This window comes from Phalacrocorax carbo, chromosome 3, assembly GCF_963921805.1.
Source record: "Phalacrocorax carbo chromosome 3, bPhaCar2.1, whole genome shotgun sequence".
NCBI lineage: Eukaryota > Metazoa > Chordata > Aves > Suliformes > Phalacrocoracidae > Phalacrocorax > Phalacrocorax carbo.
This window is the reverse complement of record NC_087515.1, coordinates 27,822,681-27,848,232: the sequence shown is the minus strand read 5'-3', so window position 1 is coordinate 27,848,232 and position 25,552 is coordinate 27,822,681. Positions and strand designations below refer to the sequence as shown.

General features: G+C 44.8%; 1 protein-coding gene across 1 annotated transcript in view; it reads right to left on the bottom strand.

Annotated features, from left to right (window-relative positions):
- TGFB2 (transforming growth factor beta 2) overlaps positions 1-21,223 on the bottom strand; it is a 66,774-nt gene extending 45,551 nt beyond the window's left edge. The window contains exon 1 of the mRNA XM_064446272.1: positions 19,866-21,223. Coding sequence (XP_064302342.1) covers positions 19,866-20,208 — 343 coding nt within the window. The 5' untranslated portion in view covers positions 20,209-21,223. The remainder of the gene's footprint in view (positions 1-19,865) is intronic.
- Positions 21,224-25,552: the final 4,329 nt, after the last annotated feature.

Below are 25,552 nucleotides of genomic sequence, written 5' to 3'. Positions count from 1 at the left end.
TGTGGAGACCCCTGAGTAAAAGACACTACAGAATGCTACTCATCATCCCTCGGATTGATTTTTAAAACAATAAAAGGTATGATTGTGACACTGTTCAAATTTGACAAGTGATTTTCACACACAGCCAGCAACTCAGTTCACTGTTTGGAGCGTATTTCAACAGAAAAGATTACCAAGGTCTGTCTCCCTTCTCCCAAGTATGTAGCAAGCTACAAACTAATTAATTGACCAGCTGGTGAACAAGGGTCACAGCACAATGTAAAAACCCCAGACGCAGACCATGATTAGAGGCAGGGACCAGGTGCATTCATGCCTCTTCTCTGCTCTTCTACTTTTCTTATACAAGCAATGCAGGTCTAACGCACAGCCCTGGATGCAAAGGACTGTGGACACCTGCACATTTTTCTACGCTTACCTAAACTTTCGAAAAGATCTGTGACAAATTAATACATTACTCCTTATCTGCTTTATTGTTTCTTATTGCTTCTAGTAGCAATTACACTTACGTATAATATAGTTTTAAATATAATGTCAAGTATATAGCACCAGAAGGCTGGAACAGACCACCCTATGCTATCTATTAAAGAAAAAAAAAAAAGCGGGGGTGGTGGTGGTGTGAGTGCTAGGGGAATAAGTAGTAGTAAAGAATTAAAGACAGAACAAGAGTGGAAAAATATTCAAACAAACTATTTGTTAGCACCTGGAAGAAAACAAGGAGTTGAGTAACAGCTCACATGGACTTGTCAGAAGCAATCAGCATCCAAACAACCTGAAATGCCTTTAGGACTGGATAACAAGCTTTGCAAATAGAGGAGAAACCACAGATGACATTAATCTTGACTTCAGTAAGTTTGGACACTGACACGCCCACTAGCAAATGAGGGAGATATGGTCTAGACAAAAAAATACAGTAGGTAGGCTGCAAATCTGGAAAATTTGGCCAGAGAAAACAGTTATCAGCAGTTCCTAGTTAAAATAAAAGCATCTACCCAGCTAGGTGCTGCAGAGGAATGAGATTACTACAGAGCTATAAAACACGGACTAATGAGTAAATTTGGGTTGCTCAGCTAAAGGAGACTACTAAAGGTGTTACATAAAAACAGCCTTCAGGTATGTAAACAGCTGCCACAAAATGCAGGGGAATGATCCATTTTACATGTCCATGATGGATACATCATGAGTAGTTCTGGGCCGCAGCAAAGAAGGTTTGTGCTAGGTATCATGAAAACCCTTAGACACCACGGATAATGATGATGCACTGGGAGGCTGTGGTGGTGACTGGAAGCCTTTAAGAAAAGGCTACGCAAATACCTATCTGGAATATCATGGCTACAGTCTAAACCCTCTTATAGTGCAGGACCAGCATGACAGCCTCTTGCTGCTGAGCCTCCAGCTCCACGTTTTTTCTGTGATAACTGGCTGTTGGCAAACAGCTCACATTCCTGAACAAGCTTTATGACTACATCTACTGATACCTATACATATCAGATGTATTTATGGAAAGTAATTCTGGAATGTATGTCATTAGATCAGGTCCCAGAGGATGCAGATCAATACATGAACTCTACTAACATCAACAGAGCTGTCCTCCAGCCTGCCCAGCATGCAGAAAAGTAATAATAGCCGGGAGCAGGGAGCTGAAGCTGCCATGCACAGAAAGGTCCCACTGCAGCCAGAGTGAGCAACAGGCTTCTAAAATCCTTCCTGTGGGAATGATTTCTACATGCAATTAATTACAGACACACAGACAAGTTAACTTAAAAATTTAACCATGTTTCTTTGAAGCATTCTGGGTCCTGGGTAATGCACTTGGAAGTATGCTGCAACTGTCCTGCAACTAGCTAATAAACTGTAACAGCTCCTTAAGTTGGAGAGATAAGCCTTGCGTTAAAGGAATTTATACCAGAATATTTGAAATGTATAATAATGCAAGTATAATGAGTAAATTCTCTGTGGTATTAATATCAAGTTCATGCTTAAAACAACACAGTAAATAATTATAACTGATACTCCATCCCCTGGTCCTAAATTCCCCAAACTAGGATGCTATGTTCTTCCACTGGTGATTTGTTATCTTAGGATTGCTTCTTATATTGCTTGAAAAGTTATATTCAGTGTGAAGAGTGATGGCTAAGTTTTACTAAAATTACTATGATATGCTTTTTTTTCCCCCTTAGTCTTTGGCATTACTTCATGCTAAACTTTGATCTTGCTGCTTTCACTGACGTGCATTTCAAGTTTAAAGCAAAACAGTCCAATAGCTGAAGCCAAAAGTTTGACCTCCATTATAACTGCTGTAATCTTCTGGGAAAATATCGTCTTGACTTTAACTTCTCTTTTCAGACTCACCATGCTGCTGCTGAGAAATAATAGTTATTTGGGCTGTAAGGCCAAGATTAATGTCCGGCCCTGCAAAAAAACCCCAAACCAAAACAAAAAAAACACCAGTAGCACTGAATGACACATGAAGTTTCTCCATTTCTCATGTATGATCACTTCCTAGATAAGCATACTGGACTAGCACAGCCACAAGATGATGAATACTATCACATGCAGAAATATTTAAGATCGAACAAAAGTCTCTGGTTTCGAGCATACATGCCTTTTGCAGTATAACCAATTATACCACAGAGCATTATTATCTGACTTGTCAGTTTAGACAAAGTCTGTAGGGCTGGGAAAAAGTACTGCGAGATCAACAGTGCCTCATGCACCAGGGTCCTGATCTCTCACTGGGGCTTGAGCAACTGCTGTAATACAAATATTACGGCATTCTTCACTTTGCCTCAACTGGATAGTGTTATTAGATGGATGCAGCATGTTTCTATCAAGAAATATTTGGCTGCACTTCTACTGGAGTGAAATGATCCCTGTAAATACATGGACAAATTGTGGTTGGCCCTTGGCTCCACACATCAGAAAACCTCTCTGTCAGCAGCTGCAATATGGGGTGAAAGTTGGCTGATCCACTAGCAGGACCAGAATGGGAGCAAAGAAAAGGATCTCTGTTACAGGAGCTGTGGAGAGCCCTGACTCACTAAATATGGGTAGCTACAGCCTCTCCAGCTGAACTGTTCCTACCCATAGATGTTTTACTTAGCACCTCTCAATAGGACGAAGGGCAGGGGGTCGGGGGTGAATATCCAGAGTTAAATTCTTTCTCTTTTTTTCCATTTTTCCAGCATAGAAGAACAAGACTGCTTTCATGTAGATTTTTTTCTTTGGTGACATCAATAAAAGCTTAAAGTTCCTGTCAAAAGCGATGAAAAAATTATAAACAACAAAGAGCTGCCAACGCCCTTGAAGAGTGCTCATGCCTACCTGCTTAGCTGGCAGTACCCAAAATTGGTACCACCACTTCATAACGCTAGAAGCAAGATGGATATTTTGGTATTTACTTGAGGTGAACAAAGTGTCTAAGGCAGAAGGATCCCAGGCTCTCACAGGCTTTCCAACTTCCAGTCAAAAACATGAATTCTTACCGGAAAGACTGAAGGAGCAAATGCCATTTGAGCAGCATGTGACATATCTGCTTTTGGTAGTATCGGTCACTTTTAGCCAAGTCAGCCACTGGCAATTTTTGCCTTCAAACTGAGAAGCATGAATTGCAACAATCCAAACTAAAAGTTTGTAAAGCTCATCTCACCATACCCAGAGTTTCACAAAAGCAGATAAAACAAAGCCTCATCCGTATGTCAAACAAATTGTTTCTTCCTCCTTGGAAAACTGCATGGGAGGATGAAAGAAGTTTCATCATGACACTGAGGCTTTGTACTGCTTTGAGGTCTCCCATCACTGTTGATGCAAGTGTAGCAATCAGCTCCTCACCTGAGTTACCTTTTGTCACCAGTGGTTCTGTCAGTTGTGACTTTAGGTCAAGCCAAGAACCCCTCATCATTTGCTGACTTCACTCAAGGTTCATGGTAAAAGCTGAACCAGTACAGATACAGAGAAACACGAAGGTGGCACGACTATCCAGGCCATCTCCAGATCTCTCTGGAATGCCTTAAGAGGAAGGCAAAAGAACAGTGACATATTTAGACAGGTCAGACTCGGAGGCAAATAACAGAAAGCCTTCTCCATGGGAGTCCTCTTCACACTGGAACCTCTTCTGAAACATGCCTGTGATGAAATCATGAAAGAGGATAGATGCTTCCACACTTCTTTTTGGAGGCTTAGAAGAGAAGTCTTCTCACTCATGTATTTCTGATAAAGGCACCAACAATGGAGACCAAGGAATCAAGTTTAACTATGTTTTACCAGGAAACCTGCAAAATTTCATTTAAAAGAATTCTCCATGAAGTAAAGCATTTGCAGTGCTGCTGACGGCATCTTGTCTGCAGGTCCCCAAAACCAGAATGCAATGTTGAAGCACTCCTGCCTGACTTCACCTCAGCAACAGGGCTCAGGTACTCTGCAATGCTCAGGGCTCCAAAACCACCCATAAAACTGAACATACCCAGAACTTTGGGAAAAAAAAAAAAAGGTATGGGAATCAGAACAGTACAGTGGGCTCCAACCCTAAATATAGCAGAAGAGGGCAAACCATAGGCCTTGATCCTATTCTTAACAGAAGAATAATATGTGGAAGACTATACAAAAAGGGGATCCTTACAAGGTGATAGTGATGGTGGGCCAGGCACAACGAAGCACCCATCTTCCATTACAGGGTATTCAAAATTGCACACAGAGAAACTTGCAGTGGATTGCCTAGCACAGATCAGTATTTTTAATCTACTGCTATTTATAAGAGCCACTTGCTCTCTCCTCTCCAGTTGTTTTGGTTTGGTTTTTTTTGTTAAATGAGTGGGCCTCACTGCTCAGCTGTTCTAACTGCAAGATTTAAAAGCGGTCAGGAAATTTCAGGACTGCCTTGCAGAGAGTGGAGGAGATGAAAGCGAGTCCCACGGCACAGGCTCTGTTCCTCTCGCCCCACCTCTGCCAGGAAGCGCTCCTGTTCCCCTGGCAAGCGGTGCAGCTGGCTGCCTTCTCCTGCTCCGCCAAGGGTCCAGAGAACAGCTTTTCCAAACTATTCCCTGGCTGGAGGAGGAAATGAAAGCAAGTCATTTTCAAGGAAAGCAGGTTGGACTGTCCAACCCTTTCACTCCAAGAAAGAAAGAAAAAAAAAGAATTATACAAGAAGTAAAAGTGGTAAAAGTGTAACAGAGAAGGAAAGGCAAAAGAAAAGTGTACATTTTTTTTTGCATTGCAGAGAAGTCAAGATTCACAGACTCAAATCACAGGCAACACATCTTTAAATGATTAAGATAAAGACAGTGGGTAATCGATGAATGTTAGAGACAGAGGGAAGTGAAAGTTTAGAACCGCATTAAAATCGTGCAATCTTTCCTGCTTCCTAACGGTAATTACAATTAAAATGATTTACACCCCGGTCCAGTGTAAATCAGGAACAGAAAAGTACAGAGATTGTAAACCTCTCCTAGGAAAAACTCTCCAGCCAGAGAAGTTAGTGCCACTAGCTGCCTGCATGAGGAAATGCACACCTGCCTGCCCACGCAGAAGTGCTCAACTTTCAACTCCTTCCTCAACTTTTCACCCTAACTGGCCTAGGAAGCTCCTAGGCAGCTCGCTTCTGAAGATCCCTAAAATCCTTCATGGACTGTATGGGAAACGTGGCTGCTCACTGAGCCCAGAGATGGAAACCCTCTGAGCTACAGAGATGGACATGGAAGGATTAGGAGTTGCACAACAAACAGTACAGTACAACAAAGCTTGGAGGAGCTCATCTGCAGAGCTTCAGGTACAACTAGTCTCAAATCATGATATCAAATCATGTATCAGAGAGAAGATAAATGTTGAATGTCTGGTCATTCTCTTTTGTACAGTAACTTGTCAAAGCCAGATTGTTCCCTGAAGATACTTCCTAGAGTTACTCCAGTTTAGTGTTATGAGGATGGACTCACTGAGAGTATCAACTCTTATTAAGTACAGATATTCCTAATTCCAAGGTCCTTTTACTAAGTCCCAATTACTAGGATGAGTTATGAACCATCATGCCCTCTACACTATTTTTAACACAGGTGAAATTTCTTTATAGGCTAAGGGCTCAGAACTCTGGGTGGGATAGGAAGAACACTTCCACTAAGTACTCTGCAACATGGAGTCACCGAGTCAGTGACTTGGAGGTCTCCCACGTCTTGTGCTATTGAATGTGGAAAAGAAACCCAGAACCGTGATTTGCCTTCCAAAATTATGGCTTCTGGCAACTGAAGTAACATCACATATGGAGTACCTGGCCCCTTCCTTCTCTGAGGGAAGAGCTGCCAACTGTATGAGCTTTAGAGAACCCATCACCACCTACTTCCTCCTCTCTAGGTAGGAGCTGTGGGTGGCACTGCTGCCAGCTGAAGGGCAACCAACTCTGTCAGGTGATGCCCTTATATCTGGTTCCTGCTGAGATATCTGATCGGCTGGTTTCTAAAGACCCCTGGCACTTCAAAATTAAGCACCTTCAAGGAGCCAGATGTAGGTACCCATTTACTCTGAAGATGGAACTGAGGTGCTTTGGCTACCCAGATGCGCCACGAAAGATGCATAGCCTAGGTAGAAGTGATCACCTCATGCTCGGCACAAAAGCAAGAAGTCCCAAAGAATTGCACACATTCAGATTTAGTATTATGAAGGAGACAGTCATACAAAGATGAATACAACGATGAGCTGAATCGATTGGAGAGAAGCATTTACAGAGAAAACTGGAAAGGATAACAGACAAATGCTTAGTTTGCTGGACAGGTAGAAATGACAGATTCCACAATCAACAAATAAGACCACTTGAGTCAGAAAATTGCCTGTGACAGAAACCTAATGCAACCATAAGAAGATAAAATTAAACTACATGTTACAAACAAATGTCAAAGTGTTAGCTGCGGAGAACTTCTATACATCAGAAAATAAGAACTGCAGATAACAAATGAGAAAATTAAACTGGCATATCAGCTTCATGGCCAAGAAACTTAAAGATGAGATTTACGTGAGTACTAAGGAAGCTTAACGGTGATATTCATCCATTACAAGATAAAATAACAGCGAAATATGAAATATACTTCTCTAGATAAAAAAGCCTGGCAATCATAGATGAAAAGATGACTTTTTTTTAATTCCAGCAGCAACTCAGAAGGTTTTAAAACAATAGCTACTACAGTCAGACACTGTAAAACAAGCAAGACCAGATAACTTGCATCAAGTCTTTTTAAAGAGCTGTCCAAGGAACTATCTATATTATTAAAACTGGCTTTCAATAAATCCCAAACACTTAAAAATATCTTCAGGATTTGTGGCAGAACATATTTGCTAATATACAATGCCTAAACAGGGCAACCCATGCTATCTCACATATACAGTCAGCCTCACATCAATCCCAGAAAAAATATGTAAAGCTCAAGAATGAGGATCAGCTCAGAGGAACTAAGGGAGTATAACCAACATCAGCTCAAGAACAACAGATCCCACTGGTCAGGGATCTTAGTGAGCGAGACCAACAGTCCCGTTGGTAAGACAACTGTTTTAATATAATCTACTTGGGTAGCTGCAAGACATTTAAGCCAGTGCTACATAATGATTTCATTAGGAAACAGGAATAACAGGACACCAACATGGCCAGGCAGTAAATGAACCAAAGCCTTGCGTTTTTATCAGACTCAAAATACAACGGTAGACAGGAAACAGTTATTGAAAGACAAGCTTCTAACAAGGTCCCACAAGGCTCATTTTAATGTACTCTACCATCTAATATTTTTATCCATCACCTGGAAGGAAACTAAATCATTATTATTAACCAACTGCAGATGAAATAATATGGATGTGACAAGTAATGAAGAGGATGCATCACGAATACAGTGACTTGAATCTTGGATTATCAAGATGTAAATGTCAGTAGAATTGGTATGAAAATACAAGTCTAGGACAGAGAAACTAGACCATACTTACAGAACTGGGGACTCCATCCTGAGAGTCAGCACCTCTGAAAAGGACTTGTGGAGGAAGGGACACTAGTGGATAATTACACAGGTATGACTTTTTACTTCTCCTTGCAGAGCTCCTGGCAAAGTTTCTGCCAAAATTAGCTGCATAAACTGTGTAATATTGAATTAGAGAAGATTCTGCAACATGCATGTACTTGATAAGGCAGAGCTACTATTGAAATACTGCGTCCAACACTGTTGTCCACAATCTCAGCAGTACATGAATAAAGCAGAGGAGTTTCAGAGGGAAACCATGAGAATAACTGAAAAGGCTGGGAAGTATCTCAAGGAGCAGAGCATATTAAAAGAGCTGTGGCTTGATCACAGTCTATGGACCTGAAACACGCTCAAAGTCAACTAAAGCAGTCCATGCAGATCTCCTGGCTGCCTCATTGCAGGGTCTTCCAGCAGCCACACCAGCCTGCTCTCAGCCAGATCAGTTCCTGTCTGCACAACTTCCTTCTCCTGCAGGTTCCTACACAATGCCCACAAATTCGATAATGGGCCTTCAAAATAGCAAGTGCAGGTTTGAACAAGATTCAAATGCTAGAACTTGAAGCTAAACTTAAAACACAATGATACTCATTTCTAGTGAATGTAATTAATCACTGGAGTAATTTACCAATCATGGTGTGAACTCCCATTCAAAAAGGAAGTAATTCAGCAAAACTCAATGTCCTGGAAAATGTAGGTAGGGAGACCAGAAGACCATCATGATGGCTTCCAGCTTTTTTAATCTGTAAGTGTCCATTCTACCATAACTCAAAGCCTCCTGGAGCAAAGCCGTCCTCTCTGAAGTACCGTATGACATCAATTGGTCATCAGCTATGAGTGTGAACAGATCTGGAAGGTTGTATCCTGAGGAGAACATCTCATTCCTGCTGAGTATCTCCTTCAGTTGTAAGGCAACATTCATGTTCAATCAGAAACCTGCCTGCAGGTCTGGCTGTCATTACATTAAGGCACTTTATACTCTGTGACATTGTAATACTGCCTTACGTTAAACAAGAACCAAGCTCTTTGGTTTCATATCCCGCATCAAATGGCTTGGGATCAAATCTCATCCCAACAGGACATTGGAAGTACCACATAGATAAAATACAAACCAAGCTTTTTTCTTGTCTCTTTTTTTTTTTTTTTTTTTTTTTAAAACAAACGAAAACCCAACCACCTGTGGTGGATGTTGAGTCCTTCCAGGCTTTGAAAAGTGTATAATAGTAGTACAAACATGATATGAAACAGCATTCAGGACATTTCTAATTAGCAAACCAGATTTACCTGACACAGACTTCATCTGAATAAAAGGCTGGGATTCTCAAAGGCTCCAAAGGAACCACTCCTTTAGGTGCTGCTTAAAACCCCAGCCACAATGACTGTTCTGCTTGCCTAAACAATCACTGCATAGACTCCAGTTTCAACACCACAAGGAAAAATCTGGGATGGCTTTACTGACTGAAATTAAATTGCTCCAACTTTTCATCCATGCAAAAAACATACCTCAAAAGTTAACTCATTATTTCATGAGCCACTTTGAGACACATCAGTCAGAGGGGCTTTATGTAAAACCACACGCACCTTCATGCTATAAGCACAGCTTCTGTTCCCAAACTACTTGGCTTTCCAGCTTGTAAACTCAGCATATATCATGCAGCAAATTGACTTTCAGAAGTTGTTCTCCCAGCTCCTGCTCTATTCAGAGCTGACTTTTAAGATCTTATTGATAACATAAAAACACCTTGTTGGCTTAGCCCTGACCTTTCTTTACAGTCCACTGCACAGGGATTTGCCACATTCTTATTCACAGCCTTTAGATTCTTCCCTGCTCTGGGCACTGAGGCCTGATTTTGCACGTGTTTATAAGAAACCTCTGGATGTGGAGTGATGAGCTTCTAGACAAAAACTCACTGTAGGGAAGATGATAGAGATATATTACGGCATGTTTATTTGCCAAGGCCTTTGCAGTCAGATGGTCATTTATTTTAGACAGGGGGAGGTGCGGAATACCTAAGAAGTACAGGACATGAACTCACGCCTCCTTCTCTGCATTCTGCAATTCTTGCCATATTGCTGCCATATGCTGTTCCCAGATGACATCTGCCATCTACCAAGGTGTTTATTTTTAAAAGTGATTTTTTTTTTTTTTTTCAAAGCCTTATGCAGAACAACATCTCCAGTGGCGGCTCAATAAAATGGAAAGCACCACATTACTGTAATACATCCCAATATATCTTGAAGATGTGGCCATTCCCTGAAACAAAGGAACAGCACTTAATACCTGATCCAAAGACTTTTGCAGTCAATGGAAAGACTTCCAGTGTTTTCACCAGGCTTTGGACCAGGGCCCTTAATCTGGGGAACATACTCTCAAAAGGCAGAAAAATGGAAAGGTTTGACTGTATCACATGTATAGCTGGCCTTGTGGCAAGTGTGCATAAGGCAGATTCCTTTCCAGACTCTACCTCAACAAATACACTTCCAGCCAGAGAAAATTAAGTCTCCCAATAAAGTGGGCAAATAATAGGACTCCAACTTGGAAGAAGCTAAGCTCCTTCAGACACACGATATTGTTGTAACTCAGTCTCTGGCCACCTTTATAAAGATCTCTTTTTCTAGATCCTTTTGGGGCTCTTTTCTTCCCAGATTAGCAAGGGGAATGTGAAACTTCCAAATACATGGCTCCTAGCATCAGGGAGAAATGCAAGCTGGGAGGAGGGAATCCAGATTCAAAGAGCGAGAGAAAGCTCAGACCCCCAACAATCTGTTCTGAGTCCATCCTAGCTGGGACGAAGCTGCTCGCTTAGCTCCCTTGCTTTCCAAACTGTATATCCTGGCACGGAGCCTCTCAGTTCCTATCACACCACCAGATCAGAACAGCAGATTTATTTTTCAAGAAAGCTGGAACTTGTTCCTCACTCACAAACCTAAAGATGTACGTATGTCTGTGGCAATAGCCTGCATTATACCCTAAGTAAACGTGCAACAAGCACAACAAATGAAACATACATACATCTTTCAGCATACCTCAATGTTGAAATGTGGCTACTTCACTTCCAAAGCGTGCATCAAGAAAAATTTGAGTATAGAGCAGTGATTGGCACAAGACATATACAGCCCTTGCTCTGCCAGGGAGGCCCAGAGCCAACTATAACAGCCAAGAAAACTGGGCTAAATCTCTCAGAGATTGGGCGAGAATGAGAACACCACGGATCTGTATGGATCCAACGCATCTCCAGGCACTTTAACACGTCCTATCATGTTGGAGAATGCAATATATCACTTATCCTTCCCCAAGGGCAAACATCCCCTATAACCCCTGTAGGCATTTGGATGAAGAAATGAGCTGCCAGTACTGCATGTATCAGTGGTCCTGACCCCTGGTATCCATAAATTTTGCTTATTAGGTGTTCATTAAGTGCTCTCTTTTGGTAGTATCCAGCCAACTGGATAGATTACTGCATCAAACCCTTGAAGCACAAAGGCCAGGCACTGCAACGCAAAGGGCAGAGCTGCCCCTCCATCATCACATTCCTGGGGGAACAGAGAGACGTCTCTCAGCTTTGCTAACCCGGGCCACCCCTGGGACCAAGCAGAGGTGGGACAAGGAGCAGCATCTTACCACAGGCTCTGGTGAATTCTAGACCCCGACCATGCTGTGCCTGCTACCCACTTCTGCCATTATTTCAGCCCACTGCTGCATCTGAAGAGGCTAAATTTGCCGCATTGTTTTTTACATGTCACTTGGCAGATAGAAAATTCTGCAGGTGTTGTTCTTCCCAGTGTACATCTTGGCACTCATAGAAGAAGATCTTATGACTGTTGTTTGCCCAAGCCCAAATAAAGTCATTTTATACATATTTGACAACACCCACTCAAATAAGTAAGGACTACTCTCTGTTCAATTTGAGATATTGGAGATCATCTGTAAACAGAACTGTGGGCTCAGGATTAATAAGTATTATCGCGCAGAAGCCTTCATGGGATTGCTAAGTACTCTCTGACCACTTCAGAAGAGTCAGTGCTGCTAAGATATATTAGTTTTTCAGCCTCCTGAGTACAAAGTCCACCCACAGGGCTGGGTTTTTTTGTGGGTTGTTTTTTTTTTCCACCCCAAGGAATGAAAACCAACATGTTCTGATTCCTATCTTTCAGTCATCACTATGGTAAAGATAAGTTACCATCACTATTTCAGCTGAGCTAGCTGCTGAATTGCAAATGCTATACGTAAACAAAAACAAGTAAGAAAGGACCTTCAACAGCCTTAGCTCGCCTTTTAAAATTCAAGGCAGGGGTTTAAAAGAGATGAAGCCAGGGAAAACATTGGATACTAACACCAGCCAAACAGGGAAAAATAACGAAGTTGTAAGCCTGAAAAACCAAAATGGAAAGAATGACAGATTTACTGCTGCATTTGATGCACATAACCACTGATAGACTCTCCCCAGGAAGTGTTGAAATTACCATCACTGAAATGAATCCAGAAGCTAAAAATTAAATTATCTTTCCCAGAACATTCCGATTTGGGCTTTGGCAACAACAGATGTTTTAATGCTCTTAAATGTATGTACCCGTGTGTGTGCACGCATGCACACATATACTTAAGTACAGTATCCTCTTTCACGCAAGACCTCCCTCTTAGTTTTCACAAAGACTGAACTTACGGTCATTCTGCAAAGTCTTTTCTTCAAAGTCTCTGCTCAAATGCACAACTGTCAGATTAAGCAACCCATAAGGAGTCTTACAGCAGCTCCAAGTTATGAATGAATGGTTATTTGTGAACTCGCCTGTCAAGACAGATGCGGTATTTGTCAGTGCAGTGTGGGTTAGATATGGTGGGAAGGAGCCAAACAAGCAAAGTGAAAGGTCGGTATCATAACACTTCCCTTCCTCCCCCCTCGGTTTGCCTAAAACGATGCCACAGCTTTTGCTGAGTGTAATACAGTAGCCTATTTTCATGCAACCTACCCTGTTTATTTGAAAAGCAATAATCACACAAGAAAAGTAAAAGAAAAATGGGTGAAGAGGGAGAGAACAACAGGAACATTTTGGTGCAAGAATGCTACAGAGGCACAAATCCAAGACTGACAGAAAACAACACATCTTTAGAAATTTGGTGATACTTGAATCAAAGCCACCCTGTGCAAGTTGAAACACAATGCATTGCTGTTCTTGTATTAAAATGTAGTATTACGAGGATCACAGGTTAATTCATGTTGGAACGGACATCTAGTCCAAACTCCAGCTCAAAACAGTGTCAGCTATGAGGTCAACTTATCATTTATACTTTATACAGCTATTTATAATAACTTGAAGTCAGCATCACACTGTGCTATGTCTTACATAACAACAAAAAGAGGCTCCTGCCCTAAAGCGGTTTCAGTGGGAAAAAACGCAGCTCTACAATGAAGGTCTGAATACATCAATGAGCATCACACATGAAACTAGAAGGAACCCCCGCTCATTGTCCAAATTAAAACCTGAAGGAGAGACAGGTGTTCTAAAGATCCCCTCCACACTCTCAGCCATAAATCTGCTGCAGGCATGCCTGTGAGGTCTACCACCCCCTGGAAAAAAAAAATGTGGATGCCAGAGAACCCAAGGATGCAGTCTCCACAAGGAGCTAGGAGCTTTCCAAGCAGCATGCACAAACTGCTGTGCAGTTCCCTTCGGAAAACCTGACTGGTTTACAGAACGCTATTCTACCCAAAGAGGTAACTTCTGGACCAACTTGCAGAGCACCAAAAACATGTAAAAACCTGCTCACTAGACAGGTCTAACGAAGCCAGGTCTAGCACTTCATTTCTCCAGGGCTGATCCTGTGCCATTCCAGCTAAGAGAACCACAGTACTAAACAGGCTCATGAGTAATGACTCATAAATTCAAAAACAACTGGTCACACTGGAAGGAGATAAAACACAACCCTTCACACTAAGTTTTTTTTCTTGTCACAGAGAGATCTTTGAGCTTCTCCTCTACACCTTGCAGCTGTATGTCTTGTACAGTTGGGTGGCCAGCTGCAATCACTTAACAGCAGCAAGGACAAGCATTGGGGAGCTCTTTTAAAAAGAAACAAAGCTGCTTCAGATAGGCTACTACAGGAAGCCAACCAACAGCGATGCTGGAGCTAGGCACCTACTAGTCCACATCACAGATAGAAAGGGAAACAAGCAACAGCCTGCGGTTGAAGGCAGGATGCAAACTTTCCCTAAATAAATGACAAAAACAAACACTTTAGTCTAAACAAATCAGCAGAATCATCCATAACACAGTATTACATTAAATATTACCTGGGAAGAGTATCATCCTCAAGCTGAAAACTGCCTGCTCGAAAATGTGCAGCATGTGGTTTCACAACAGGAACGGAAACATTTGTGTGTCTTCGTTCACAACTCGTTTTGTCATCATACCCTGGGGTTCCTCTCTTTATCTGTAATACAGGAGCAGTCTAGCACAGACACTGCAAAGGCAAAAGAAGCCAGCCGCCCAACAGGGTCAGCCTTCTTCAGGATCACAGGAGTACTGAAAAGCTGCTTCTTTCCTCTCTAGAAAATCCTGTAAAGCATTTCTTCCTCACTGGGCTCTGATGCCCAAATGACAGATTTCAACGCAGCAAGAGGGATTTGACCTGTCTGGCTTTGCTCTTCTCTGCAAATGTGCCATAAACCAGGCCCCAATTCAGGAAGCTAATTAGGCATACGCAGAGCCTTGATGTTAGTGAGTCTATGCATGTGTGTGAAGCTCTGCGCATGTTTCAGACCCGTGCTGAAGAAGCTCACTGAGGACGACAGCCAAGAGTTCTCATTCATCTTTTTGTTCAGCTCTGGTACAGGCAGGAATCTCAAACTGACAGCAAAATGCTGGAAGTAGTAACTTCCAAGTAACACAGCCATCCTAATGATCATTACTGCTCTCATGCAGTTCACCAAGGATAAGCAAGGCTAAAACCAGCAGCTAATGAAGATGATGCTCTGCTTTCTTCGCACCATCACCTACTCACACCCAGTCCTGCAATTAAGCGGAGCCTGCATGAGCAGCATGAGCTCTGGGCATTCCCTGCGCGTCTCCAGCCACAAGCAGAAGACAAGGGCACATTTCCAGATAGGTCTCTGGCACTGTAAAACATGTACGCTGCCAACGGGCTGGGAGGCGGGAAGGAGCAGGGGCAGCGATGCACATCTTACCTCTTCACTCACCAAATTAGAGTGAAAGTACCTCTAAAACAGACACCAGAGGTGAACTCAAGGAAGGTTATGGAAACGACTCAGGAATATAGCCCTACATTTCTGTCTTCTGACCTTGCAGCGTTAAAGAGGGCGGTCATGCGTGTTTTGCTTTTCTATATGGCTTCATCCTCTGAAAGAAATGCAGGGACCATGTACCACGCCAGACCGGCTTGTGGACCTCCCCCCTCCCCTAGCTTGGCGCCCTGCTTACAGCAAGTCGCTGGTGATTCAGAAGGCAGGCAGGACACACAAGTGGTGCACCCCACCATCTGCTCCATGAGTGGAAGAAGAGAGCTCTCTTTGATTTCAGCTACCCTTGGTTAGTACACCAGAGCACGTTAGTTTATTATCCCTCTGGGTATGTAGAGAACTACTGTTGAGAAAATCACTCTGCCCCTTTTTAAAGCCATTTGCAATTTCCTGGGTTTTTTCATCACCACCGAGGAAGATCCCAGTAAGTGCCATTCATGAACAAGGAGCAAGGAACTGTTCCTCCCATGTCTCTCCTTGAGGAAACCTTCGCTTTGCTTCAGGTCGTCTCTGCAAACCAGAGAGTAAGCCTGGCAAACACCTCCCACAAGAGGTGCTCCAGAGCACCGCCACAGGGCCAGCATAGCTAGAAGGTTTTAAAAGAACGTATTCCTTCTGAGACTCTTTCCATATCATTAACAACAGAGGAAATCCTGAAAGATTAAGTCCTGTGTTCTGCTAAATGCAAACACACGTGAGGCGTGCAGCCGTAGCTGTTAACATTGTAGTAATGATGCAGTCAGTGCTGGCAGACGCGGAGCACGGCCACTCCTGCACGAGTAATTCTGGTACCCTGAAGACAAGGAGCCCACATACGTATAATTGCTGGTAAATCGAGTCCTTGTTGATAAAGTAGAAGCATGTCATTGTGCCCAGTCAGTTTATAATGCTGTCTTTCATGAGGCAAATATTCAACAGAATGACAGTCTATGTAAACCAATATTCACGGTATAGAGCTCCTCAGAAGACTAATCCTACCACCCAGTGCAGGCTGGAACCCGTGGAGGCTCCTTCATACTAAAGTAGTTTAAAATCCATGCAAAACCAGACCCAAACCCAGAAGAAGCGCCGTTTCTTAAGCTACTGAGTACTTGCAGACCTATATCCAAGAATGCAGAAAACTTAAAACATTTACCTGCATTAGCCTTAAGCCATCAGTACCAACCAGCTTGTTGACTGTGATAAAAATTGCAATGAACAAAAATGACAGAATTGGGCCCCAGGCCCTGCATACACATGTTGCCTGTTTTCCTCGGGTATCCCAGTTATGCATTAGTATTACAATTCACAACCCTTGACTGTGCTGGCATTACATTTCTGTTTATTACCAGTGCAGTAGCCATCACTACCCAGCCTCAAATAAATAACTAGCTTAAGTATCAGGCCCTAGACAATAAATGAAGGCCTGAGGAGTAATAAACTTCTAATGAGATCCAGTTTTCACAGAAATCACTATGAAGCATCTACTCAGGTAACTTCACCTAAGCACAGAATTCACAAGAACTCTCTCTGGTGGTGTGCTCGCCTTCCATATCCCACCTCCTTTTTTAAACTGCTCTGTAAAACAACTAGATTTCTGCCAACTGTGCTTAGGAGAGATTCAAACTTCCAGTATCTAATCCATGCTGTTGTGAGCACAACACAGGCAAGCATGCTTAACAGACAAAAGTGTTTTGGTTTTTCCAAACCTCTTTGTAGTATTTTTTTCCGCCACTACTTTTCAGGTCTGTTGGTTTTGGGTCTGGCAGTCCCTGACCCGCTGAATTTCCACATATATTCTGGCTTGACGTTTCTTTAACCTCAACTGGACTGTCAAGCCAGATGCCAGATGCCCCCTTACTTCCTCAGTGCAAAGTATCAGTAAACCTTAGCATAACTTTACTTTGAGCCTTAAACTAACAGCATGTGAAAAGATTAATATGAATAAATTCAAAACTAATCAGATCCTTTCTTTAAATGTTGACACAGTATTATTTATATCCCATAAATACCTTCTTGACTAAAATTCATCCCAGGAGATTGGCATCTTGCCAGTTCTATTCATATTTACTGTATTTATACAGTACAGTTGGCCAAGGATAATATTTAAGACAAAATATGCCTTAGGGTATATACAATATCTCTTATAGTTTTCCTTTTAAATCTCCTCATTGCTAAAAATATTTCGTCTGAACTTTACAAAATGCCCCACAAAGACCTATGAGCGATCTGTAGTGATATATTGCTGACTATGAGTATAATTAGAGCATATTTGTAATACTTGGGTTGTAGTCAGTTACTGAACGCTAACAACTTGTGGTAAAAACTGAACCACTGATCTTTCCCATGCCTGCCTTCCAGCAGCTTTTGACCTCCAGTGCGTTCACACTGATCCCCTTCTCCCTCCTGCCTCTCTCCGATGCAGCAGAAACCATAGAGTTAAAAAAATTCACTCCACGATGTCCAGGAGAAAGTGCCTGTGGCCGCCAGAGCCGCGCTTTCAATTTCTTCCTTTAAAATATGGTGGAGTGATTTCTTCCTTTCTGTCTTTTTTGGAAGGGTTCACTCCATCCAGCATAACTAGAGAGCAGTGGAAAAACAGTTAACCTACTTACTCTGATGTTAGCGACAGCTCTTGCACAGTAGTACTGGATCTGCTGCTAAGCGGCCCTCCGATCCCAAACGTCTGATGCACTCTGTTGGTAGATACCTGCAATCTCCCTTCCTCTTCCAAAACCTCTATCGATACTTCAGTACAAATCTGGCCTCTGACAACATTTTAAAAATAGATCCTCTTTTGTCAACACCATCCAAGGCACACACCACAGATATTTTAATCTTCTGGAAAGTATGCGGCTGCACTCTGGACTATCGGTTCTTTGTAGTTTGCTCATGCAAGGAAAAAGGACAGATGTGCTCGGGGGGGGATACATTTTACAGTTCTCAGAGACTCTCCGTTACAGGGTCAACTCCACAAGCCGAGGCACTGCTGTCGGTCTGCCTAACCTTTGCCCACAGGTGCTCATTCCTCTGCTCAGGGCACAATCTGATAGGTCTCAAAACAAAGTGCTGACTTCCACCAAGAACACCAGCAGAACACTACAGTATACCAACGTGGAAAACAGGCGTGATTTCTGTGTTCTCGCTATGGTGATGAATTATGCTGAACCTCTCCGCTCGTACCCACTTGGCTCCAAATATACATTAAAAAAAAAAAAAAAAAAAAAAGTACTTCTTCCCCAGGGGTAGCAAGGGTGGAGTGTATTTATCATGGCTATTATGGATGGTGCTGTAATTACAATAATAAAATGGCTCTGACTGCCAGGATGTCCTGTACCTGATGCTGTCATTTAAGAATAAAGGAAGAAAGGGAGGCAGCTGCACCAAGCGTGGGGTTCAGATACCTTGGCTGGCATCCTAGGACTATCACATGCAAGACAGAGCAAGCCCCAAAGCTACAACTTGCTAAACTAAAAATAAATAAGGGGAAAATGCAATTAGAAACTCTAGGATAAAGTTACCAAGATGGCTGCATTATCTATTTAAGCAAGAGGTATGTACGTGCTTTGCAGAAACAGAATTCAAGTATATAGGGCATCAAGTGGTGGGGGAGGGAAGAGAGGGAAAGCGAGCTAAATGAAAAGAGTAGGGACTAGGTTTTGGATATGCGAACGGTGAAGTTACTTTCTGCTTCTGGTATTTCACTTTCCTCAGTATGATGATGATCTAGATTCTTTTAAGGGAGTGCGGTCTTTTTTTTTTTTTTTTTCTATACACTTAAACTTCACTACCAAAACAGAAAGGCACGTCGTTATGATTATTAATCATTCTAAGTGGATTTGGTCAGCACAGAGCACTTATACTTCCCCCCCCCCCTTTTTTTGTTTTTTTTTTTTCTTTTGCGAAATGTGGCGTGGATCACCAGAAGGTCATTAAAAACAGCAAAAGGCAGACGGGCTGAGGCAGGTTCCAAGAACCGAGGCTACCATGAAGGGAAAGCTTTTTCTGAACCTGAAAGGAAAGCACCCATGAACTGAAAGAGGCTAGTTAAAGTGGGAAGAGGAGGGAGGATGTCTATGCCTCTGTTCCCTCTGAGCACCATTCTGAATAGCGGTCTGCGGGACAATGTTCTGGAGGGGTGCAGACAGACGAGGAACCGGTGACTTATTTTTCTAAAGACCTCCTTTTCTTTTTAGTTATGGAGAGATGGAAACCTGCCCGATCCAGACACTCCAAGGGAAACAACAGCAGTGGAAAGATATTGGCTCTTTTTGGAGGCTGCACACGGGGCTGCGGGGGAGCTAAACCCCGTGCTGGGGAGGGAGCGGGATCCTGGGAGGTGAGGGAAGCTTTGCTCAGGTACATGGTGGTGGAAAGCAGAGGCACCTTTAGCGGCTCCTGGGTGACTTCAAAGGGGATGGGAAGCCTCGTGAGTCTGGGGGCACAGCTGAGCCCGCTGGACCCACCCGGGCACATGTATACCCCACCACCTAAACTGAACCCTAGAAGCCACCACCTGGGAGATGCTGAGGATAAGAGCAAACCAAGCAAAGGCGGCAGATCATGATGCATAGGGCTGGTATTTGACGGTGCCAGGCACTGCCAAGCCTCGGGGGCTAAATTACGCGCACATGCACAAGCACAGAGGACTTACTTTCGGGGTAAAAAGGCTGCATGTCTATTTTGTAAACTTCTTTGGCATAATACTCCTCGTCGCTCCTCTCCCTTTCGCAAGTGGCGGCTCTGTGGTTGGCTTTCTCTTGCAGCAGGTCCCTGGTGCTGTTGTAGATGGAGATGACCTCCGGGGGCACCTCCTCGGGCTCGGGGTACTCGTCCGGGGGGCTGGTGAGCTTCAGTTTGCTCAAGATCTGCCCCCGGATCGCCTCGATCCTCTTGCGCATAAACTGATCCATATCGAGGGTGCTGCAGGTAGACAGGCTGAAAGCCACGGTGGCCAGATCCACGGTGAGAAACACGCTCAGGAGATAGCAGTGCATTTTAAGTGTTTAAATACAGCGCCCCCCAAAAAAAGAGTGACTTTAACAACGAACAACAACAAGCACGAAAAAAAAAATTAAAAAATAAAAAGGGGATGTGTGCAAACAAAGAGAAGATCTGCAGGCAAAACGCAGTTAAAAACCGTACTGCAAGGACGACTCGCAATCGAAAGACACACGGGAGGCGCCGGTGAAAAAAATACTAATTTAAAAAAAAAAAAAACCAGAAGGAAGCGAGTTGCTACAACTAGATAAAATTCGGGGGTGGAGTGAGCCGGCCAGCAAAAAAGGGGGGGAGGGAAAAAAAAACCCCAAAGAGATAAACAAACCTGCGAATCAAATAAATGGAAGAGAGACTGTTCTCAGCGCGCTGGCGAAGCAGGCTGGAAAACAAAAAATTGAAGAAAAAAGAAGGAAGAGGGAAAAAAAAAAAAGAAAAAAGGAGGGGGAGAAGGAGCTGCGATGGGCAGCGTTACAGGGCGCCGCTACTGCTGCTGCTGCTGCTGCCGCAGCCGGCGGGGAAGAGGGTGCCGGCGCGGCGCTGAGCCCCGCCGTGCGCCCGCGGCGCCCGGCGGCTCCCGGCGGGCAGCGGCGGCGGCGGCGGCGGCACCGCCCCGCGCCCGGCGGCGCTCAGCCCCCGCGGCGGCGCCGGCAGAGGCGCCCACGTGTGCGCCCGGCTGCGCCGAGCCCCGGCCCCCGCGGCCGGGCGGAGCGGCAGGCGGCGGCCCCGCGGCGGCCCCTCGCCCCCGCGGCACCGGCACCGAGCAGCGGCGGCGCGGATCCTCCGTCCGGCCGCGTCCCGCAGGCTGCTGCGTGCGCCCCGCGCTGCATGCACCGACCCACCCCCGCCCGGGCCGCTGCGAGCCGCAGAGCTTTTTCCAGCTCCCTCCTCTTCCTCCTCCTTCCGAAACGCCAACCCCACGCCGCAGTCAGCGAGGCAGCGCCGCCGCCCCGACAGCCTCCCGCCGATCAGCAGACGCGGAGCGGCCGCCCGGGGCTGGCCGCAGGGCAGCGCCGCTGCCCCCCCCCCCCCCCCCCGGCCTCCCCCGCGGGGCTGGGGCTGGCCCCGGCGCTGCGGAGCGGCGCGGAGCTCCCGGCGGATCTAGCGCTCCGCCCGCCGCCCCCCGCCCGCCGCCCCCGGCCCCTCGGCTCTCCCTGCGAGGAGGGGACGGGTGCCAGCAGATAACATCACGGCCGCGCAGGGAGAGGGAGATTTATAAGGTCTCCCCGCCCCACGTGCTCGCCTCGCCGCGAAGTGACGTGGAGGGGCCGCGGGGAGCGGAGGCTCCGCCGGCCGCGCCGCCGCCCGGCTATTTATTCCCGTCCGCGCAAGCGGCGGGGGACTCGCCGCAGCCTGGCCGCCGTCCCCGCCGCGCCTCACCCCCGGCGGGGCGGCCCGGAGCCGAGGAGGAAACCCAGGCTTATTATTATTATTATTTATGTATTAACAAAAGGAAGGCTTTAATGTTTCTTGCCCTTACTATTAAAACTACTCGGGCCAAATACCACCCTTGCTTTAGCTAAAGGAAGACTTACGCGCCTCTGGGAGAGCGCGTGGGTGCGCCTCCGTGACGGGCTGCCGGGGCAGAGGGTCCGGGGCTTAGGCTGCACGCTGCCCCTCGCCATGCCCCTGGGTTTCGCTCCCAAGTGTGTTTTGGGCAACGCGCATCGCTCCCCGCTGCCAGGCTGCCTGGCAATCGGTGCGACCCGCCGAGCAGGGAGGGGATGACAGAGGAGGAGGAGGAGGAAGAGGATTTGCTCCTTCTCCGAGGTCTCCTCTCCTGTCGGAAGCGTGCAAATACATCCTCACCTGCACTTGACAGAAACTCCCAAGCCTCAAAGACTTAGGCTGCGCCTGTAATTCAGTTTTTTCCGCTGCCTCTTTGGCCACAACAAACATGACATGCTCCCTCCGTGCCTGCTCCAGCATGTGTATACAGGGAATGTTTCGTGCTTGACCTCCAGAGGACAGCTGCCCTTCTCTGCCCTAGGGAAATTACAGTCCGCTCGGCCTCCCTCAGCTGTATGGCACAAAGCTGTTCCTTCACAGTCCATTTACCACCCCTGTACATCAACATTAACTTTATAAAGTGATCAAGCAGACACCTTGTTTACCCTCACCATTTTAATTCAGAAAGGAATAGAGGGCTAAGTGAGCACAGGTTTCATTTGTCAGGAGTTTCCCATAACACCCTCCTAAGTAGACAAGGCTGGTTCCAAAAAAACCTCTGCCTTGTTTTCAGCTATTCAGAAACATGTAGAAGAGGTACTCGAAGGGCCACAGGCATTCAGAAGCACAGCTGGGCCATTGCCCAGGTATTCCAGGCAAGCATACGTAACAGAAGCGCGATACGATAACTGGGATCTATCCGAAAGCACAATGAGAATTACGTAGGACACAAATCAAACACCACCAAAGACTTTCTCCGGCTGATCACATCTCAGGAACCATCTTCTTTCCACAAAATGTCTGAGTGTTTTCTGAAGCTCGAGAATGGCAGCCTCAAAATTAAAAGTGAGTTTTTCCTCCCAAGTGCGTCTGCAAGAACAAGTGCCTCCTCCGAGCAGCACAGAGCTGCTGCACACTGTTCTCATTGGCAGGGTTCTGTTCTAGGGGAATCTTACGCCCAGCTAACCTAGTGCCACTGTGGGTACCAGCAAAGAGGAGATTCTCTGGGAGATGAAGGAGCTAAGAAAATGTATTATTTACAGGTATGTGTACACACACTGTCTCTGAAAGTAAACTTACTCTTCATTCTTTAAAAGTGCACGGGTACGTACACCACTGCGGCCACAGCTGAGACTGCATCCTCCTGATGCAGGAGTTAATGGTGCCTTGCACTTAAATCTATGAATTCCCGCAAAGCCAGATTAAACATCTCTACCACAACATCAACGCTTTTATTGCTGTACATGTCGATGTCCTGCTCCTACTGACCTCAAAAACACAGCTGCAGTGTCGGGAACAGCAATGTTTCCGAAATGACGCAAACAAGCAAGCTCAAGGTGTAGACTCAGCTGGTTTCACTTCTGCAACACACCTGTACAAAACCAAGGGGACGGTTCCTCGAGCTGTTACATCTCACAGCTCCGCTGCTGCTGCTCACCAGCTGAGGAATCGGCTCCATTACACCAGGTACCTCAACCACAAATACTTTTAAAGAAAAGGGTTATTAAATTATTTCCTCCAAAAGCTACAGCTGAGACCATGGAGAAATTCCTGACACGGCATCTACGGACCTGTAACACTTCGCTGCTGTAAATGCACTGACGACCGCTTGCCTCAGGGGCTTTGGAGCAGCTGTAGGGACAGTGCTCAGCCCCTTCCCTTCTGTACAGAACTTCCCACCATCCCCCAGGTGCCCTCTGCAGACAGGGCCCTGCCAGATAACAGGGTGTTTTCATTCTTGCAAGTTTATTTTATTCCCATTTGGAGAGAGAGGAAACAAAAAAAACCCCACCCCAAACAAACACCAACACGTAACACAAACCCAAAACACAACACCCAAACTTTACAGTATCTTTCACAAGTCCTGGGGCCTTAGAGGTGCTCTGCTGGAGGCTGTCAAAGCCCCACGTTTGGTGCCCAGCCAGCGAGGCTGCCTATGCAGCCACAGGTGCCAGAGGTCCACGCTCCGCATAAGCCACCAGAGATCTAGCCAAGCTGAGAGCAAACCAGTCTGCCTAAATTCTGAAAGTTGCTGAGATTCCTTCTGACTCCATTTCCTCAGAACCTTTCTGACCAGCTAGGAAAAAGGAATTAAAATAAATCTTCTTTTTGTTCTCATTTGAGATGGCCCATTTGCTTCTCTTCTGGCCCTTCTAGCGTGACACAGGGTGTCAGGCTTACCTGAGAGCGGGTCGATTCCCTAAAACTTTCTGATATCAGCATGGTCATATTTTTGCCAGGCAGAACTTCCCAGGCATAGCAGCAGAGGCTGGGCTTTGGCTTCTCCATTCCAAAAGCCCTGGCCACTTGGGCTAAAACCCCAGCAGCTGCAGAAGGCCCATCGCATATGCCTGAGCTGCTCCAGTTCACCCCAGGGAGGGACACCTACCTGCTAGCCAAGTCATTCAAATACACATCGACATCCATAAACACCAGCTTTCCATTTGTAAATGGAAAATATCTGGAAGATCTACATCATGATACACCTGATCTTATTTCTAAAAATCTCTGCCCCGCACATTTAAGGGGTTTTGGCGATTTTTTTGGCCATGAAAGTCCTGCAAACAAAACCACGCTTTAAGCAGGTGTCACTTCTACCTCGCTGGAGTGAGCAACACACAGAAGAGGCAAACAAAAATTGTCAGAAATGACAGAGCCAAACAGTGTGCACTCTACAAAGCTGGATAAAGAGTAATATAATCAGAATTCAATAATCACATGCCCTTCTGGACAGGCAATCCAGATCCCACTTTTTGCCTTTAATTTTCAGGACTGATATATCTGTCAAAATCATCCCAATTACAGCTTTGTATTTTAGCCTGAAAAGCTTATCTTTTTATTCATTCCAAAATAGTTTTTCTTTAATGATTACCTGTTAGTTTCAAAAGCTGCTGGGATTATCAGACACGAAAGTTCAACTCAGCCTACACTTATCTGTTCCCTGTGCCTTTATCAAATGGACTTACCCTGCGGGGCTGCCATTAGTGGAAGCTTTGTAACTCAAAAAGCAGGAATGGGCCCTTAGCGTGCATGCACGGAAAGAACAGAACTTATCTGCTTTGGAGCTTTTAATTCAATACAATACTGTCTTTTTATATATTGATTTTTTTTTAATAAACAGTAACTGTTTATTAGAAAAACAGGGACACCTGGAAAGTTACTTCACTAAACGCAAAGGTTTCATGTTTCCTATTAACTTAAAAATTACGTGGTCAGGATTTTACAATTTGTGGTTTCTTTTTAGATTGTTTTGGTTATACGCAAATGTGCTGTGTGAAATACAAAGGCAATAATCTTTCTAAAACTGCTGACGACCAGGTCATTAAGTAAGGTGGCTGGCCACATTTCATAAACTGAAGAACATTGTTGGAAGTGGAATAACTTTTAAAAGTTAAGAGGTGACTTTTGTAAACTCTCACACTGATGACGAGTGCAGGATGATTGCACAATTAATTCTTTGTGGCACGCACAGAAATCTGCAGCCGTAACTGTGGTCGTGTAGAATCTCAGTTATTCTGATGCAGGGTGCTAGGGAAAAATCTTTTGAGTTCTCCTTTTTATAAAAATACAGGTACAAAGGTTCAACTCGTGGAGCCGAGGTGGCACCTAATAAAGGTGAGGCAAAGAGGAGATGACAAATAATGGAAAATTTTAATACATACCATAATAAAACCT